Source organism: Phoca vitulina, unplaced genomic scaffold (assembly GCF_004348235.1).
Source record: "Phoca vitulina isolate PV1807 unplaced genomic scaffold, GSC_HSeal_1.0 scaffold32, whole genome shotgun sequence".
NCBI lineage: Eukaryota > Metazoa > Chordata > Mammalia > Carnivora > Phocidae > Phoca > Phoca vitulina.
Window position 1 is genome coordinate 10,109,949 of NW_022589735.1, and position 22,192 is coordinate 10,132,140.

General features: G+C 37.7%; 1 protein-coding gene across 1 annotated transcript in view; it reads right to left on the bottom strand.

Moving 5' to 3' along the window:
• The window catches only part of ADAMTS19 (ADAM metallopeptidase with thrombospondin type 1 motif 19), a 250,382-nt gene that overhangs the window by 193,143 nt on the left and 35,047 nt on the right, over positions 1-22,192 (bottom strand). The window contains exon 3 of the mRNA XM_032425158.1: positions 5,373-5,538. Coding sequence (XP_032281049.1) covers positions 5,373-5,538 — 166 coding nt within the window. The remainder of the gene's footprint in view (positions 1-5,372; positions 5,539-22,192) is intronic.

Here is a 22,192-nt window from a genome sequence, read left to right on the forward strand (position 1 = left end):
AACCAAAGACCTTGATGAAAGACAACATAAGAAATTGGTTTTATCTGTATCTTGATGTCTATAACAATTAGGAATGAATTTTGTAATTTCTCTAATCATAATCTCAAACCTACCCACAGTTAGTATATTGTTGTATACACTTGTAATATTTAGTAGGAGGCATTCCTGCAAGTAGATGAAAAGACTTGTCTTGGCAGGGTCAACACCAAATAAACTAACTATAGGGGAGAAATATATATACAGCTCTCTTACAAGGATATGTCACTGACTTTCTATGTGAAAATCATGCAATGGTAGGAACAGAAAGGATGAAAAGATAGGCAAAATATTAGAAAGTAGACATCATCACAAGGAAAATTAATCAGACTTAGGGGAAGAAAAGGGATGTGGTTAGAATTACTCTCCTTTGTTGCTGTTGTTATTTGTTTTGGTTTGTGTGGGGGTAGGGGGTTGTTTAGTTTTTATTTTTGAGTGACTAGGTAGATAGATGGTGGAGGATATCAGCAGGGGAGTTTGGGAAGGAAGATGATGGGTTCAGCTTTAGATTGATTAAGTCTGAAGTGTCTGAGAGACAGCTGAGTACCAGTGACTAAACACCTGACAGGAGAGAGGTTAAAACGGGGATTGGAACTAATCAATGTATAAGTGAGGTTGAAGCCATGGATTTGGATTATATCACCCTTAGGAAACTGTGTGGTGCAAGAAATAGAAAAGGAGGAAGCCCAGGGAAATGCTTACATTTCGGGGGTGTATATATGGAAGAAGATATGCCCACGGAGGAGACAGAGATGCAAGAAAAATAAGACAAGAAGAAACCAAGGGGAGAGTTATAAAATGAGGGGCTTTTGAACTGTAGAAAGAATGGTAAGTAGACAAAGTAAGAGAGAGAAAAAAGTTTGTTTCCTTTATCACCCCAGCTAGTGACAGCTGTGTTAGCTCCAATCTGCCACGGTGCTACATTCTTATTTGCATGTTATATTTAAAGAGACTACATGGAACATCCTAGAATGTTTCTTAAGAATCTCAACTAAATGGTAGACTCCATCACACCAGTTAACCATTGTATATGAATCATGCATATTGAAGTAATCTTTTTATTAAGATGTTCTCTTTGATGGCTTCTTGTCTAGTTGATACCACACACTTCCAGTTAGTGAAGAAATTTTAAAATGTGTAGTCACCAATGCTCAATGTGTGCTCTCCATAATGCCCGACATATAATGACAGTAATCTCCACAACAGTAACAGATGGCATATGGAAACTATTTCTGGTTAAGTTAACTCTAAGAATAGAGGTCATCTCTATGTCCTGCTCAAATAGATCGGTGTTCTTCAGTTCTACAAATCTCCTTCTTGCAACAGTGAGTCCTAAAGATATCCATAAGTTTTTACTAAAATGTTATTTAATATATATTGATGTCACTTGCCTGCTTAAAACCTTTTTGCTCCCATGTAAAGTCCTTACCATAGCACACACAATGAAGTCCCTTCAGCATCCAGTTCATGCCCACCTTTGCAGAGTTGTATCTCATGTCCCTACTGCAGCCATTTGGCTTCAGCTCCCCCCCCCATGGATGCTGTCTCCTGCCTTCATGCTTTTGCACGCATTGCTCCTTTTGCCTAAAATGTTCTTCCCTGCCTAACAACATGCACTAAAAACTTCACACAAGTTTTTCACCTTCATACGTAATCTAATTTAATTCTGACAACAGCTCTGAGGTTCGGGTATCACTATCCCCATTCTGTATACTGTAGATGAAGCTTTTGAGAGAGAAAGTCGGTCTTCCAAAGTCGCACAGCTAGGAAGCGGTAGCATAAGTTTGTGAACATAGGCGGAGACTCCAAAGTCCATTATCAGAATCTGCACTCTCTGTTCCCCTTTTCCCCAGAGACATAAGTCTGTAATCAGGATAAGTTTTACTTGATCTTTGTGGCTCAGTCCCCTGATATCAGTTTCTTGTGTACTGACTGACTGTCAGAGTTCTTACCATACTACAGTATAATTACTTACTCACCAGTTAGTAAAATAATACATTGGTTGCCTCTTAAGAATAAGAGCTGTGCCATTTAGCTCTATATCCCTGTGAAGTGACTGGTCATGCTTGTGTTGCAAATAAAGAAGCTAAGGTGCGGGGCACTTGGGTGGCTCAGTCGTTAAGCATCTGCCTTTGGCTCAGGTCATGATCCCAGTGCCCTGGGACAGAGCCCTGCATTGGGCTCCCTGCTCTGCGGGAAGCCTGCTTTTCCCTCTCCCACTCCCCCTGCTTGTGTTCCCTCTCTCATTGTTTCTCTCTCTGTCAAATAAATAAATAAAATCTTTAAAAAAAAAAAAAAAAAAGAAGCAGCTAAGGTGCGAAAGTGGAAAACGGTATGGAGGTTCCACAAAAAATTAAAAATAGAAATACCACCTCACTCAGTAATTATGCTGCTAGGTATTTACTCAAAGAAAATGAAAACTTGAAAAGATATACTTACCCCTATGTATACTGTAACATTATTTACAATAGCTAAGATATGGAAGCAACCGAAGTGTCCATGGGAAAATGAATGGATAAAGAAGATGTGATATATATCCAATGGACTATCACTCAGGTATAAAAAAGAATGAGATCTTGCCATGCATGACAGCATAGATGGACCTAGAGGGCATTACGCTAAGATAAGTAAGTCAGATAGAGAAAGACAAATACTATATGATTTCACATATATGTGGAATCTACAAAAGATAACAAAAAACAACCAACCAAAAAAAACCCAAACAAACCCACAAACAGACTCATAAATACAGAGAATGACCTGGCGGTTGCCAGAGGAAAGGGGTGTGGGGTGATGGGTGTAATAGGGGAGGGGATTAAGAGGTACAAAAAATAATAAATAAATAAATAAATAAATAAATAAATAAATGCAAAGTACAGCATAAGGAATATAGTCAATAATACTGTAGTGACTTCGTATAGTGACAGATGGTAACTACACTTACTGTGGTGAGCACTGAGTAATGTACAGAGTGTCAAATCACTATGTGGCACACTTGGAACTAATGTAACATTGTATGGCAACTATACTAAAGTAAAATTTTTAAAAAGTTTAAGGGAATTGACAGAATACCGAGCTGGAGAAGAGTATTGAGCTGGAGTGAAACCAAAGCTATGCCTTGGATCCAGCGGGGCTCTGGCTCTCAACCTCATGTGCCTTCTCTCTATTATCTTTTATAGAAGAACACAGCAAGTCATCCTAAAGGATGAAGTTTCCTGTTCAGAAAAAATATTCATGAAGTCAATACATAGAAACATAATATACCTAAGCATTAAAATGATGAAGGAGAATAGTGCAAGGACCAATCTGAATACAAGGAAACTTTTTGATTCCATGGCATGAAGGCAAATACTGCAACATTATCCAAAGTTGAATCAAATTTTTAATATGTTAATACATCAGCCTGAAGTAAAAAGGGAAGAGCTACAATTAGACATATTGGTATAAGTAAATCAATATTTTATTTCACATATTGTTAATTTTAAAGCCATTTTTAAAATTCTAGACCTAAATTTAAAACATATTGGAAAATAGGTAAGCTGGGTGAATCATCCAACTGGCAGCTTAATACGCCTTGCATGCAAGTGCCTGACCCAAATAGGTCAATTAATACCTAACAGTCATGCCTTAAAAATAAACATAATAAGAAACTTTATGAGCAATGTTTGCCAAATATTAACTGTGTTTATGCTTTATAAACCTATTAATTATTAATTAATAATATTAATTATTATTTTCTAGAAACCTTTCTTCTGTGCACCATGGCACACACAGCCTGCTTTGTGTCATCCTGTACATGAGTAATTAGAAGAGCTGGAACTTACTGTGGTTTGAAAGTTGCACAGCGTAGATTTTTAGTATAATTCATACAAGACAATTTCCTTAAATGAACTAAATCCAAGTTGTTGCTGCTATCATTCCTCAACACAAGAGACTTTCTTTGGCTTGGTCCTAATGCTATGACTTCTGTTCAGCAGTTTTATCTCCTTCTCTCTTCAAAGAGAGAAGAGGGATGTGTCTCACTTAAATTGACTAAATCATGTCCGGTGAATAGTGGGGCACAGAGATCCCCTTAACCCCTTCTGAAGATGCTTCCCATACAGACTGATACCATGAGCTTTCACGGAAGAAAACAGAAATCGCGGATTAACTTGAGATAAATATATTTAAACAGAAATATATTGTAATTCTTTCTGAATCTGTACACCCTAAGCAAGCGAGGATAGGAGTGGCCTATGTCTGCTACAAATGCTACTAATTGCCACAAGTCATAGACCTAAACTCGCCTCAAATACCATAACCAATTTTTGAATTGGTATCTTGGCCCTAACTCTACTAACACCTAATTTTAAATCTGCAAGTCAACTTTTTATGTCTTTACAACAAGAATTCTTGTATAAATTCATATTTCCTTAGATTCTAACTGGAAATGTTTCTCCTATCAGTGACTATTCACTGAGATGTCTGGATTAGATCTCTAAAATTTTTTCCTAGGGACACTTCTAATTATTTTCTGAGTGTTGGCTATGACTTTCAGGTCCTACTTACATAATAGAAATCATTCGTTTTCCTTACCGTTCTTGCTAACACAGACGTCTCTGCCAAAGGAAGTAAGAAAGTGCACAAAACAGTCAGCCCCATTTTATTTCTGTGCAGAACTGGCAGACAAAGACTAGGATTTGATGGTTGGAAATGTTTATGAGCTTCTGAAACGTCCAGGTTTAAGGTATTTTGATACTGAGAATAAAATTCAAAGAAATAAATCTTTACTCTTCTCCCTATTACACTGTTAATTTTAATCTCCAAGATGATTTTTACTTGGGCCAAATAAAAAAAAAAAAAAAGAAGAAGAAGAAGAAAGCAGTAGAAGAGGCATCTGGTCGAAGTAAAGAGATATCTATCATGTGCTCAAAGAGGTGGACTAAAATAAGGCCATGAGCTCAGTATTCAGTTTCGGGAGATCAGGAATTCTCTTGATGTCATTTCTCTGCCAGTGAGGTGAACAGTATACCACGAGGAACACTTCACTGTTTGAGAGAGATACAGGGCATGTTATACGTTAATCTCTGAAGTCCTTCCAGAGCTCCATCTTTTGATACCAAAATGTAGCACTTTGCAGAAGACTAAAAGAGAAGTCTAAAATCAATATATTCAATTGATACTAACCAGAAGAGATTCCACATTTTAAGAAAAGCATAAAACCAGTAGTTGGATGGACGGACAGACAGGCAGAGGGACAGAGAGATGGACAGATAGGAAGAAAGGGAAGAGAAAAAGTCTTCATGTATTCATCTCATATTGCATATTTGTTAAACCCTTCCGGGAGAAGGCATTACCTGAAATGATACCACAGTAATGACTCTGAGGAGCTGACTTCTCTGTGACTTTTTCCTCCATGGACCTTTTCGGCCTATATACACGGTGTGGGTGACCCGTTACGGCCATTGTGTCATTGAGTGGTTCAATAAATATGAAGTCCTCATTGAGCTGTATAAATCCCATCTGGAATATATAACATAAAAAGATATGTAAGAAATACTATTTGGATAAATTATTTTCTAGGCTTTCCTACTCACACACACTCTATTTTCTTTCACACATGTGCACACATTCTAGGGAAGCTTTTTCAGCAATGCCACTAATAAGGTAACTGTCTTCCCATTTTATTACTTCATCTTTACATACTTTATTGCACTAGCATAAACTTCATTTAGTTAGACTTAGCCTGTGTGGGTGGGAGGCTAGATGCCAGCAACAGATGCACAGTAAAAATTCTGGAACAGTTAAAGGCACACTTTGGGAGACCCATGGGGTCACTTACATGTAGGCATGTATAGAAGAGCAATACGGTTTTTAATTGCATGCACCACATAGTCCAACTTCTCGACAATCACAATTTAATAAAGTAATGCATGTAACATGTCAAAGCAAATGCAGGGGACACAGCATTGAAATTATTATATAAAATACTCTTGAAGCTTTCTACTAAACATTTTTAAAACCTTTACACAGTAAATTACAGAAAAAAAATGAATCATCACTTACATAAGCATGTTTCATTTCATAAAATACCATGTTTTCAAACTTAGCCAATTGTAGACAGAGAGCTAAAAACTGTAAAATACGGTTATTATCAATAAAAAGAACTTATAACAGTAGGTATCCTTTTATTATATTGAGGTTAAGCCTCGTCATTTCTTTCCTTCCTTTTTTAGAACATAAATTTATATTATAACTAGGAAAATATTCCACACAGAACATATGACTTGACCTTTTCGATTTTTATTATTTTATCCTGCTGTGGTATATATATTACATTTATAAAATATATAATACATATATTTGACTATTCCGTTAACTCTTTAGCCAATGTTTTTGAAGAAATAATCCCTTAGAACCTGCATTATTCATATCCAATCTGCTATCAAAGTTCTTCATTCTGTTTTGAATTAATTATATAAAAATTATGTATAGTTCATTTTAATTGATTCTGTTTTGAATTAATTATATAAAAATTATGTATAGTTCATTTTAATTTGATCCACATATAACTAACATAGTAATAATATACTTACTTCTTCAGATATAATAATTCTTCTGACTGAATATTAAGAAAAATTAAATCTATACTACAAAGAGGTGTGTTTTCCTTAAAAGTACAGAAGAGACTTTTTCTTTTGTTTTAATCATTAAAGTATATTACATCTTCTCTCCAGAAAGACTAGGTGATTGCCAATATGCCATCTCATTTTATTCTATATCGAATTGATGTTAAAAGATCTTAAGAATAAATCTAAAAATACTCATCGCTTTTTTATCAAATTTTTACAACACTAATAAAATTCTCAAGTACTAGAATAACAGTTCCACCACCTCTGTCTGTTGTCCCCTTCTCTCTGTTTCTCCCTCTCCTCATCTTTCCTAGACACACACACACACACACACACACACACACACACACACACACACACACTGGGGGTGGGGATAATGGAGAAAATATTTACTGTGACAATTCTTGGAAAATAATCAGGCATGTATTATATATGTGGGCCATTTTGGGGGTAATTTTAATATGAATTCCAATGAATTCTTTTATTTTCCACACATGTGTTCATTGTCTCTGATGTAAAACTAGAATGAATCTTAAAGTAATTACAAGAAAGGCAAAAAAATCTTCCCTTGATAGAAAAAAGGACAGTAACAAATATTTAAAACTTGAAATAATAATCATTAAGATACAGTACATCTACACATGGACTGAGGGTGGATGGTATCACATTATATATATCACTGATGCATGCTGTGAAAATACAAAAATATGTTACTTTTATCTCATGTATCAGTATGCTTCTGAGGTTCAGTCAGTACTGAAGGTCACTAATATAACTGACAGTATGGCTGATGATTAAAATAATAAGTATCATGATGCTCAGTAAGAACATCTCAAGCAAACATGCTCAGTTTCCTTAAATCATAAATTTATAACCTGATACATTCTTTCAAAAGGTTATAAGTATAGTTGGATTTAGAACAATAAACCAAATAAAACTGAATTGCATACCAACATACAAAATTTAATGACTCCAAAAACAGATTCTGAACTTAAGATTATTTGGATTCATAACCTACTACCAGCTAAGTAACTTTGAGAAAGATACAGTGACTTAATCCACACAAGTGCTGCATAGGGCTGTCCAGAACATTCACTTTTGGGAAAAGCACATGTAATGCTCTTATCATAGGATGTGATACTGGGTAACCTTTCAATAAATGTTCACCATAATTTTTATTTTATTAATTAGAATAACCATAATAAATCATAGCACCCAAACATTTTAGTATGAACTGGAGACCTCAGGATTCCAAAGAATCAAAACGGATTCACCTTTGTACCCCCATATTACCATATTAAATATTTTCTGAAATAAAATTTTTTAAGTTAGGATTTGGAAACGACTTCACAGTAATTATTTGTTGTGTTAGAACTTTATCTACAGACATTTTTTAAAACAAGAAGGCCACTTTTGGAAAGGAACAAAATGTTGGAATAATTATAAATGGTGACTCACTCATTCAATACATATTTACTGTCTGACTACAGTTCACTCTGGGGCAGAGTTAGCACTAAGTGTTCAGCATTCTTTCTTCAGGGAAGGGTTTTCTATCTGAGACCAGAATACTATCCTATAGCAAAGGAAGTGCTCTAACTTAGATCAGTATCTTTCAAGATAATTCTTTATATTAAAGCAGACTTGCAGAAAGACTTGAGGTTTTCTGTGTCACCATAAAGGCCTCACTTTTCCTACTAACCAAACAGAAATCTGTATCTGCACTGCGATTTTACAAGCTATGGAAGAACATGAATCCATATTAACCTCTATGCACAAGGGTCCCTGTGTTCAACAATCCACAATTAGGCAGCATTCACGTTAGTGCAAATATTGTCCTTTCGGTTTCAGAAGGAAAGAAGAGAGAATGTGAATGAACATCGTACAGCACATCATCTAAAATAAATGCAAGCTTTATAAGCATTTTTTCTCCCAGATTGTTCTTATTTAGATTTTTCAAAATGATTTTAAATATTTTGAGACATTTCACACAAAATTTGGAAATGAAATTAAGTTTAACAGGTGTTCCCTCCCTTATTTCTGTTATCATGTGCATATTCTCATATGGTGGCATCTGTTCTTTTGTCGTTGAATGTTATTCTTTGATTTCACAATTTAGCAAGAACTTCAGTATTTTGCAAATTTACCCTCACTTACATTAATATGTTACCACTCATTTATTTTCTTCCTAGTTCTGACATTTTATTTCTCTATGTAGATGCCTCTGTGCTTTATTAAGACAACCAAGAAAATGGATCTTCATGTAGGTGCATTGACACTGTCATTAAATTCTAATCACATGAAATTTGATTTGGTCAATGTGCCAAATACGCTGTTGGTGAAGTGCTTCAATTAACCAAGATAAATGTTTCATTGTGTTCAAATTCAAGTTAATTATGGTTTACTAAATAGATCCTAAAACTCTAATGCAAACATAACTTAAAAATGACTTAAGGGGCACCTGGGTGGCTCAGTCAGTTAAGCACTGGACTCTTGGTTTTGGCTCAGGTCACGATCTCAGGGTGGTGAGATGGAGCCCTGAGATGTCAGGCTCATGCTCAGCAGGGAGTCTGCTTGAGATTCTCTCTCTCTCCCTCTCTCTCTACCCCTCCTCCACCCACACTCTCTTTCTCTCTCTCTCTCTTAAAGAAATCTTTAAAAAATGACTTAAAAATTAGAAAACAACACGGCACTCTCTCCACTCTTGTTCCTCTTCTTCTCTAACATTGCTACTTTACTTCCACACCCTAACTTCCCATTCACTCACAGAACTGAAGCACTACTATAGTTATCTCAAATTTTCTCTTCATTCTTCCCTGCTTCTTTCTGGAAACTTATTTTCCAGAACCTTGGTTTTCTAGGTAAGCTTTCAATGGGCTGGCTGAAGGTATTTATCTGAGGCTCAAACTGCGTATTGTCAGGCTTTGATGATGCCCTATTTTTAAAAATACATAGCATATCATAAGAACTCCATAGTGTAAGTGCTAAAGGACATGAGGAAGGTGTTAGATCATTATAATTTCAGGATATCAGAAGAGTCTTGACGGATAGCAGAATCTGGATACGATGAGGGCAAGGTTGTTCCCATGAGAGGAGATATTATGAGCAAAGGCAAAGAGGACATGGAGTCTAGCTAAGAGTTAAGAAAATGCCTGCCTTGAGTAGAGAGATGGGAAAATGTAACCCAAAAACAAGATGAACCCATATAATTGAAAACATCAAATGATGAAGTTCTTGATAGGAAAGTCAATGTCCTGAGGTTCTGAGGATGATTACTCTATTGTCTGACCATAGGTATATTAGAGAATTAGTGAGACACTGAAAGAAGCACAAGTGCTTTGTTTCTAAACAGCAATTACAGAAGTTGTGAAAAGATCTGGCATCTTGAGATGCTTGTGAAAATATTGTACACAAATGTCTGATGCTCCACATGATCTGAGCAATGTACATTTGGCTTTATTTGAGTATTTTTTGTATGGTAATGTTACAGTATACATCTCATTAAGTAAATAAAGTATATAAAGCATTATATAGTTCAGAGTGTAAGTATAATATAGGGCTTGATGTAAATTATAATACTATGGGAGTGTTGGTGCTTTATTCAAAAGATATCATTTTCAATAATACTATAAATAGGAGTGATTTTTCATGCATTTGTGTATTCAATACATACAAGCAAGTTTATGAAAATACACTTCTGACACCCTATCCATCCTATTGTCTTATAATGCTAAACTCTTCCTGACTCGACCCTTTTGATGTTTCCCCTTTACACCCACAGGGGGAAACTAAATCCTTAATGAAGATATATAAAGTTTAAGGTCATGATAAATTCTTGCCTACCTCTCCAGCTTTATTTTTACTACTTAAACTTTATATATAACTACAACAAACACATTTTTAAAGATTTTGTTTATTTATTTGAGAGAGAGAGATAGCGAGAGATAGAACACTAGCAGTGGGGAGACGGAGAAGCAGGCTCCCCACTGAGCAGGGAGCCCTATGCAGGACTTGATCCCAGGACCCCGAGATCATGACCTGAGCTGAAGGCAGATGCTTAACCAACTGAGCCACCCAGGTGCCCCCAACAAACACATTTTAATTTTGTGAACAAATTTTATATTTTAACATATTTCAGAATAACTTTTAGTTGTATGATCACATCTTGGTACACTGAACATGCTATTTTCTCTTTCCAGAAAGTCATTCTTGGTTATTTCTTCAAAATCAAGCCAACTTGGTCCTCTCTCCAAAGTAACCACTGCCCCCCAATCCACTTCTACGCTGTACCTTTCCCGTTATTACACTAATACATCCACTATAGTTATGGTTTTTGTGTGTCCCTGATTAGACCATGAGCTATTTGGGGGAAGGCTTTGGGCATAGAGCTCAGTTTCATGCCTTCAATACATAACGTCTGGTACACAGCAGGTGCTCAAGGAATGTTGCTTTTACCTTAACATTTTCTTCCTTTTTGAGATCAAAAGAAAACATATCCATTCAATGTTCTTGATAGCATCTATTCCATCTACTCTACCTGTAACTCCATCTGAGGGGAAATTACTATTTGATTTCTGCCTTCCGGCATTCCCAATGTTGCCTTCTTTGTGAGCCCAAGTTCTATCTTTAGGAAAAGCTTTCATGGGACCACATTGTTAACATTATTCTGTTTTCTTTCCTTGCCAAAGGGCTTCAGAAAGTATCGTGAAACTACAAGGGGAGAAGCAAACCTAGAAATCATCAGGCCATCAGCGGAGTTTTAAAATCAAGAAAACCAAGACTTAGAAATATTGCATAACTTGCCTAGAATCACACGGAGAGTTCATCCGAGTGTCAGGGCTGGAATCTAACACTCCCAATTTCCAAATTTGTTTTTGGTTTTAATACATCACTCTAAATTTGCTTGCTACCTGCATTCTCCTTTCCCCCACTGAACCCTGGAAATTGTTCAGGGCCACCCACCATTTCCTGTCCTTTGTTCTCCTCTCTAAGGCATTTGACCCTTGACCACTTTTCTTCTCCACGAATATCACATTGCTCTCGCTCTCTTCTCTAGCAACTGTTTCTGTTTCCTTAAACAGGTCAAGTTCCTCACTCCAAAGCAGGTCTTTGGTCAACAACTGCTGTCTGCAATGATCCTTCCCAAAGGTTTTATAACACCCTCTATGGAGCCCATACCCAAATCCCCAATCCCCCTCTTAGCCCACTACTTCCATTCAAGATCCATGCTCCTCCCTGCTCACTTCTCATCACCTCACGTCAGATGTCTGATCCTTCTCCGAAACCAGCGCCTCTCTCTGAGTGTGTATCTCTGTTCATGCCTCCAACTTGTTTCTAGTTACCAAGGCCGAAGAAATTAAGAAATTATAGAGTCCTTTTCTCTTTACTTCTTTTAAAATATTTATAAGAAAACAATAATGTAAGAAAATAATATGTCTGTGTGCCAGGCACTGTATATATACATATATATATACACACACACACACACACACACACACACACACACACACATATATATGATTTCATTTAATCAAACAGCAAACTTGTGACACATAGGCTAATCTCACTAGTTTTGTGGTTGAAAAAAGTGAGTTTCAAAAAGATTTACTGTGTCCTAAGGTCACACATCAGTATGTGGCGAAGACAGGATTCAAACCAAAGAGTGCCTTTGTGAGGCCATCTGAGGAAGTCTAGGCCCTGCCATATCATTGTTATTCCAAATAACTCTCATCTTTAAAAAATTCTGCACTGAGGATTTGACGTCAAGCACAACACCTCACAAATGGTAGATGTCCAAAATTTGACATCAACAGCAAGGCCAGGCCCCATCCCTCACAAAGCAAAAGACAAATATACTGCGTTAGGCTCTGAACTTTATCTTGAGCTGACTGTTTTATATGATGAGACATATTAGCTGCCAAAGGCACACTGGGTTTCCGAGAGGCCTGAGGGTTTCGCCCCCAGGCCTCCCTCAGTGCGACGAGCCCAATCACTCCCCCATGGCAGATTTGGGAGAATGTTTCAAGGATTTCATTTTTCTTTCCTTTTTCCTTAGTTTTACAACTCTCTTTTTATTTTCTTTCTTAAAATGTCTCCTGATCATAAAGCCAGAACATTTAAATAGCAGAACACTTAAAAAATATAATTAAAAAAAGCAAACAATTATCCCAAATCCCATTACATAGAATAATTACATAGGTATGTGTATTCTTCTTCCTAGTCTATTAACATACACACAGACACACAAAGTATATATGTGGGTATGTACCTGTGTGTATGTGCATGTGTGTCTCTGTGCACACATTTGCTAAAGTTTTATATTCTACTTTATTTTCCCATTTAAGAATAGCTTAATTGTTATTTTGTTTCTTAATGATATCAAATAATCTTTATAAGCCTGGTTTTTAATTGCTGAATAACAGTCTACCCTCTATATCATAATTTATTAGCTATTCATTCATTTGACCCTCTACTCAATAAATGAGTATTGACTTTGTACAGCCAGAGGTGGGGGGCAGCAGTGAGGATCCAGGTTGGCAAGACCCATCACCAACTTACACACACTCTAGGAAGGGATAGGATTTGCTATTTAAACGACTGAGTCAAAGTTACACATACAATTGCTCTATCACTGTTAATAAGCTTTACCTTGATAGTTTATACACTCATTTATGTCTGTGTTCTATTTCACACACAAACACACACACACACACACACACAGTTTCAAATATAGCCTGGAAGTATCCCCCCATATACCCAAGGGACAAGGCAGGCGCTGAAAGTGACCAACTAGAGAAGATGAACCAGCCTTCTTCAAAGAACAAGTGTGAAATCCCAAGAGACTGAGGGGCATCTTTGAAGAGGACAGCCTCCCAAGAACTCATCAGTGTGGCCCATGAGAGACAGAGAGTCACCATTTTAAGCACCTATCAAACATAATGCTCAGCACTACTGTCCCATGACACAATTACCATGCCATGACACTGTTGCCAAGCCATGACACCACTGGTCACCCAAACATACTCCTCTTTCCAGCCTCCCTAAAAGTTTCTGCCCCCGAGGAGCCAGAGGAAGCTCAGGGCACTGAGCAGAAGAAATGGAAGCCCAAGGTGGGGAAATAGCAAGGACTCTGACTTCACTCTTCCTCTTCACTGCAAGTGATTAGCTCTAAGCAAGCCTGAATGTGGAGGGCATGTGGCAGAGAGACTTCAACTTTATGGGGGAATTTTGAGGGTTTGATGATTAGAGGATAAATATTTTAACTAAATTTTGTGACTAAATTTACCAAGTGACTTCTCACAACCTAACTCGTGAACACCACCAGAAAGAAGACCAGGGGGAACAAACCCCCGGTTTCATTATGGCATCCTTTGAGTCCTGTTTACTCAGTGAAAAGCTGTATGTGTACAATATGAATTCAGGTGCCAAGTATTTCAAGGGTTAGAGAGTGATGTGGGGAAGGTCTTTCAGGTGAGGTGACATCTGAGCAGAGATCTGAGAGTTGGCCAGGGCAAGTTAGAGGAGAGAACATTCTAGGCAGAAGGAGAAACAAAGACCCTGAGAGGCCGGACCAACTTAGCATGTGTAAGGAGAAGCAAGGTTAGAATGGCTGGAGAGCAGGGATCCCTGGGAAAATGACGACTGGAAAGGAACCCAGGGGCATTCCATGGCTGTATCACTTATCTGATTCATATTCAAAAATAAACCCTGATGAAATCCTCCTGTGGTTTTTAGACTATTCTTCTTTTCTTGGACACTGGCTAGAGATTTTACTATGGGATGCTTCATGATGACCTTCTGTGCTATGTTCTTTCAACAGTCTTATTTTATCTTCGTAATAATTACTCAGGAATACACATCACTCTTACAAATGAAAAAAATACGCTTTCTCTCCCATTTTCTTGAAAACCATTGGCCTCCTCTAACTTTTCGCCAGCATTTGACAGAGATATGCATTTTAAAACAATTTCAAAATGTTCCTTTTTAACTCCATTATAGATAAACGACATCACAAATATGATTATAAACAGAAGCTGTTCTATGTTGAAGATGTGAAAAGTGGTAAATGTGTAAAGTGAAAAACAAATGCTCCATCCTAACATTTAGTATCCAAAATTACTGACTTTTTGGTATTAGAATGGTTGTATCATTTCTCATTTTATAGTCTAATTTTTGCTCAAATCAAGAAAAGCCATTGATCTTCATATACTTTCTAACATCCATTCACTTTACTGTAATCTCTTGTTGCTTAGAATGATTTTTAAATTAATCCTGAGGGTTTTTTAAAACATACTTATTTATTTATTTTAGAGAGAGAGAGAAAAAGAACGTGGGGAGGGGAGGGGCAGACTCCTCACTGAGCACGGAGTTGGACATGGGGCTCAATCTCAAGACCCTGATATCATGACCTGAACCAAAATCAAAAGTCGGATGTCCAAATGACTGAGCCAACCAGGTGCCCCATCCCTCGGGATTTTTATGGATTCTTTAAACATGCAAAAAAGTGAGTTGAGAAATAGGCACCAAATTCAGTTTTAAATCTACTTCTAAGTTTATCAACCAGTCTAGCCCAAAAGCTATTATGTTCTACTGTATCTTCCTGATGATTACATGTTACAAATGTACCTACTGCGTACCTGCTACATGACAGTGTGCAAGGCACTGAAGCTCCAAAAATGAAAAGAGATTTTAATTCCTATCTTCACGGGCCTTATGTATTAGGGGGAAAGACAGGAAAAATCAGGTATCCAGGCAAATATACTTAAGGAATTATAAATCATGAAAAGTCTCATAAAAAGAAACAAAGTTCTGAGAGAAATAGGATGGAGATTGAGATGCTAGAGAGGGTGGCCCATGAAGACATTTCTAAGGAAGGAGCATTGAAGGCAGGATCCGAAGAAGGAGCCAGCCATATAAAAAAGACTGTAGGCAAGAGAAAATTGTTGTATTAGGCAGAGGATGCCATATACCAAGACTATGACCCTGGAATATACATGGGAGGAACTCGACAGATTGACTTTGTGTTTACAAAAATGTACGCTTTTTAATTATTATTTATTACAATGTATGTTTGTGTTCTACATATTTATGCCACACTAAAACTTATTTTAAAAATGAAAAACAAAGGATAAATAACGTAACAGTATTACTTCGCAATACAGAGGCAAGGGAAGTACTAAAAGAAATGCAATTGCTCCTGGAAGGCAGAAATCACGCACGGAAAGGAGAGAGCAGGATACTTTATTTTTTCCACCAAAATTTTAGTAAATATTAACTTTACAAACAATGTACAGACGTAACTTAGATTATACTTTAGTTTAAAAGGGGTTGAAATGGAAGGATATAAGACTTGTTGGAGGGGACACTGCTATAATTAAAGCAATTAATAATGGTGGCATTGGTGTAAAGTCTGTCAGTGAGGAAGACCTATAGATGAGCGAGGACAGCATGAAAGAATTGACAGGGAGACTGAGGCAGTGGCGGAAGTCACAGACAAATAATAATAGTAGCAAAATATAACAGAAGGGTTGGCAGGGCGTGATTCATGGAGAGCTCTGAAGACCATGAGAAGGCATTGAGATTTTACTGGAAATGTAATTGGAAGCAACTGACAGTGGGTGGCATAATCAGAAATTTTGAAGAAAGTCACTCTTGTTCTTTTTTTGGAAAACAGATTATAGGGTGACAAGAGGAGAATAAGGAAGACCAGTCTGAAGTGAGCTATAACGATTCAAGAGCAAGCCTATGGTGAGTAAGACCAAAGGAACAACATACAGTGGCTGAACTAAGGATGTGGAGAAAAGTAAACACATTTGAGATTGATTTTAGATACTCATACAAACCAGAGGGTGACCATTCCAATTGGTTAATGGTTTAGATGCTGGGACATGGAGGGACAACATAGAGAATTAAGGATGACTTAAGGGTCTCTGGCTCACGTACTCCAGAAGGGGAGATACAGGTCTGTAATTGAGATATAAATCAAAGGACCTTATTAGGTTTGATGTATCTGTGAAATATCCAAGTGGAGAAATCAAGTAGACAGTTGGAGTATGGAGCTCAGTGCAGAGTTTTGAGCTGGAGACATATGTCTGGGAGCTGCCAACAAAAAGATAATCTTTCAGTCCATGGGGAAGAGTGATGATATCCAGAAAGGGAGTGTAGATAAAGAGCAAAAGAGCCTAAAACCAAACCCAAAGGACCCTAACATTGAGAAACAGAGAAGGAATTAGCAAAGGAAGGTCCAGTGAGGTTAAAGGAAAAGTAGGAGCTAGTTGATTTTTTAAAATAAGAATTAACTCTTTCTAGAAGTGGCTATTAAAAAAAAAGACAGGAATAAGCTCTCATTCAGTTCACAATGTGCCCTAACCCACATTGCTTGGGTTAAAAATTCACTAGTCCTAGGCAAGATGATCAAACACATGTGCTCATGCTTCTGTTAAACTGAACAGCAAAAACCAAACGAAAGAACTCCCCTGCCTACATCAGTCAGGGTTCTCCAAAGTCCTAACACGGCGACTTTTGTTTTGCGGCAAGTAAGAGAATTTTACATGTTCCATTTTTTTGAGTCATGAGGAGAATTTCGGTTTCTTAACTAACTCTGCTTGTCCTATGTACTTTTTTAACAGTTGGCTTCCAGCTCGCCACTCACCCTAGCACTTCATGAGCTGGTGCCTATTCAGTTGTACACCTAGTTGTTAAAGGGTTAGTCACTCGGTGATTTTGCAGAGCCACTCACCATGGTGATGAGCCCCTACAGCACTTATCTCATGCAATTCCAGCCCAGTTCTGTGCTTCCAGTGGAACTGAATGAGACCACTGAGGAAGCCGCACAGCTGCGATGTGGGGCAATACTCCTCACTGCCAGGTCTTACTGGTGACCTCACAATTAACAGAGACATTGCCAACCTCCTACATACCCCTAGGGAGTGGATGCGAATTCGCTTTACCATGGAAACAAGATTAGTGGAGCAAACTCGTCAAGGGCCATAGCACTGGTACTCAGAGACATGGAAAATGTGCTGCAACTTCTTTTCCGGATTCAACTAAAGGTCAAATAAATAAAATAATGAATTTATTCGACAATATTTACTGAGTGCATACTATGTGTCAGCTAATGTGCCAGATGCAGGAAATACAGCAGTGCACCCAACATGTGAAAACAGCCAGTCTCAAGTATCTCTGATAATACAGACAGTCCCCCAATTACAACGGGGTTGACTTGTGAGAATACAACCTGATGATGGTACAAAAGCGATGTACGTTCAGTAGAAACCGTACTTCAAGTTCTGAATTTGGGGGCGCCTGGGTGGCTCAGTCGATTAAGCGACTGCCTTCGGCTCAGGTCATGATCTTGGCATCCTCAGCGTCGAGCCCGTGTCAGGCTCCCTGCTCAGTGGAGGGATTCTCCTTCTCCCTCTGCCCTTATGCCGCCCACTCGTGCTCTCTTTCTCACTTGCTCTATCTCAAAAAAATAAATAAAATCTTTTCAAAAAATTCTGAATTTGGAACTTTCCCTGGGCTGGTGACATGCATACAATCCTCTCTCATGAGTCTGGGCAGTGGGAGTATCCAGAGCTACCAGTCAGCCACGCGATCCTGAGAGGAAGCGATTGACGCGCCTACGACAACCATCCTGTACCCACTGAACCATTCTGTTTTTCACTTTCACTACGGTATTCAATAAATCACATAAGAGAGGCAACACTATATTATAAAATACACTTTGTGTTAGATGATCTTGCCCAACTGTAGGCTATGGTAAGTATTCTGACCACATTTAAGGTAGGCTAGGCTAAGGGATGATGTTTGGTAGGCTGGGGCATTGAATGCATTTTTGACTTACGATGTTTTCACTTTATGATGGGGTTATCAGGATGCAACCCCATCGTAAGCCAAGGAAGATCTGTAAATAAGGAGTTTCCTTATTGTAGATTTTAAGTCTTCTTTCTCATTTTGCATGCACATCAGCAAAATGTGTTACTACTTTTCCATTTAGGACCCTTGGATAATTCAAATATTCTCCCCTACTCCCATTCTGAATGGCATTAGGTAATATACAAGAAACTATATTGGTGTTTTACTCCCTTGCGGGAAAAAATAAATCTTGTACCAACAAAGTTCTTCCTCACATGGCCTGTTTCTTAACTTTACGATCCCTGAATACCCATCTGTGACTAGGCAGTACTGAAAAAGGCAATTGAGCGTCTTTTCTCCCCACATTTCTCTACTCTCTTTTGTCCCATCAATGAGTACATGGGCTCAAAAAGCTACTGTAATATTGGGCTGACTTAAGAGATCATACACCTAAAGAGCTGAAAAAATCTGGTAAAAACCGGGAGACCCAAAGCACTCTGCACATACCAGACCACATCAGGAAAATTACACCCATGCATCACATTGTAAAAAAGACATTTATAAACAAGAGTGTATCCAAACCAGAAATCAGGGGTCACTTTGTTCCAAATTCCACCCAGAGAAGAAATCATTCATCAACACCTTTGATAAATATTTAATATTCTGCTTACACACTTCAATAGCTAATAGGGCAGTTACTGCTCTGAAGCAATCCAGGCCTCTACTAGACAGCAGTAAGTCTCAGAAATATTTCTTTAATCACCACCAGGTTAAATCATGAGTTCTGACTGTACATCCTAAGCACCTTTTCACATTTCAAATACATGACAAATACTCTCAATGGCCTCTCTGTATGTGACCAGTTACCATAACGATCCCTGATATGAAATCTGTCTTCATTCTTTTCACTTTACTTGGATGCTCTCTAGTTTATGAATGTCATTCTTAGGTATGATTTTCTTTGATTTTAAGGTATGGAAGTGAATGTTCAATAAAAAATGTCTAGCACTTAAGATGAGTTAAAATAACAGACTATAAGAAAAGTAGCACGTTAAGAACCTGGTAGAGACTGGTAGAGGACAATAAGAGAGGAAGTGCTTTTCTTTATAATTATTTACCATTCTTTATTAGGAAATATTTCAGACCTTCAGAAATATACAAGACAATAGAATGTCCAGGAATCCATTCCCAATACTTAAGAAATGTTAACATTTATGTACTGTAGATAATTTTTAAAAAATATAACAATTTCTTGATTCAGTTGAAATGGATCAGCACACATTCCCAAACCAATTCCCTTCTTTATTTTATTTTATTTTTTTTAAAGATTTTATTTATTTATTTGACATAGAGAGAGAGAGAACAAGTAGGCAGGGAGGCAGGCAGAGGGAGAGGGAGAAGCAGGCTCTGCACTGAGCAGGGAGCCCGATGCGGGACTCAATCCCAGGACCCTGGGATCATGACCTGAGCCGAAGGCAGCCGCTTAACTGGCTGAGCCACCCAGGCACCCCCAATTCCCTTCTCTTATTGCAAAGAGGTTAACTACTACACTGAAGATGTGTGTATCTTTTGCACTCATGTTTTAAATTTCCACTACATATGTATTGTCTTTACAAGTACTACGATGAGCATGCTTGGACCTATCTAAAAAGGTTCACTCTCGTGGCTGTGCTGAGGGTAAACTACAGATGGGGGAAAGGTCACATGATGACAGGTTATCGGTGGCTCAAGTAGAAGGTGAGCTTGTGATGTGTGAACGTGCACTCTGAAGGAAAGAAAGGAATTCGGGACCACACTGTGATTTTTGGCCCTTGCCAAATGACCATCAGCAGGACGAAGAATAATGTGGGGAGAGGAGAATGTGGGGTTGGAGTGGGAGAGATGATCACTTCAGTCTGAAACATGTTAAGTTTGATATATCTACTAGACCTCATGTTGAAAAGTGAAATACATATCTGGACATACGAACTTGGAGCTCAACAGAGAGGTCTAAATTAGAGTTACTTATTTTGGAACCATGGGCGTACAGTTGGCATTTAAGCTATGAGACTGGGTAAGATCCCCAAATAAGTGTACACAGGGCAGAAAAGAAGGCCCATGACTGAGCACTATGTCACACCTGTTGGGAAGATACAGAGAAGAAGAATGGCCAATGCAGCCGGAGAGGGAGCAGTCAGGGAGCAGTAGGGTCCTGGATGGCAAGTGATAAAAATGCATATCAAGAGGGAGGGACAGCATGATCAGCTATTCCCAATGCTGCTGTGGGTGAAGTAAGAGAAGAATGTATCAGTAGCCCCAAGTGAATACTTGTCTTTGTCTGGTCCACATCGTCCATCCTTTGCAATTAACTATTCTGAAATATAGATATTTATTTGTTTATAATTCAAATAAAAAGTTAGAACAACTACCATTCAATTCCTTATTTCATTAATGCTAAATGCAATATCAATCTCAATGGAAGATGGGGAAAATTTCCTCTGCAAATTCTCTTAGTAATCTAGGATGAAATGACACATCTGTGTCAGAACACATGGATTTATTTGAAGGGTTAGGGACTTTCTTGTCTCATTACCTAACTAGACTTCAATGCCACGTGGCCAGTACTTATTCCACCTTTCAAAAGCTTGAAATTAATTATTTTTTATTTGGTAGACTCAACATACGAATTTTAGCACTTTGTGTACCTTTCTTACAATATTATGAATTTATTCTTACCTTGTAAAGTACTTAGGACAGTCCCTAGCTGTCTACCCATGCGCATTCTCTTCTCATTTCTGTTTCCTACACATTCTTCTGAAATTTTTGAAGGCTGTGTAGGAAATTGAAGGTTACAGGAAAACAAAGAAATCAACCCATCATTTCTGCGGGTATGCATTTTATAGTTACTTTGATCACTTGGCCATGAGAAGTCACTGTGTCGTTTATTTGTACTTGAATGCGGAAGTGTCAGAGTCCTTTTGGAAATCAGATCCTAGAGGCCATTTTAGCACTAAAAATTTGAAAGGAATTTTGGTGGAAGAATGTTAGTGAGAGAACTTCATTTCACTGCTCAATCAACCAACAGACATTTCCTGGAATGCAAGGGCTAGTTAGGTTTATATGTTTTCTTTCAGACCTATTTAAACAAATTGATGTACAAGTGGCTCATGGGTATACCACTACTTATCAACCTAATTTAATATTCCTCATTCACTTAATTAATAAAAAAATATCTAATAGGTAGCATTTCTAAAAGTCGAGAAGATTATTTCATGCACTGACCAAAATATTTTCTGTTCCTCATTTCCATTTTTCTTAAACACATTTAAAGCCCTTACAGTGATGCCAGATAAGTTCTAAGTAACTTACTACATCTTAAAAGGTGAAGACAGAGACACTGAGAGGATAAGTAAATTGTCTAAGGTTACACAGTACGATTATAATAGGGAAGTTTGGATTCAAACCCACACAATGGCTCCTAAGTCCACACTCCTAATATAAAGGAGCCAAGGAGCTCCACAAGTAAGCTTGTTACCTCTGGCATTCTGTCTGCAATTACTAATGACTAAGGTTTTTTTCCTGTAAATTTAGTACTAAACTTAAAAAAATATATATTCAGTTTTAGCTGCATGTAGAAGGAGCTTTTCCTAAATGGAGTTTTTTGGTGTTTGGGGCATGTTTATAGGTTGTAGCATATGAAATTGCTTTTTATT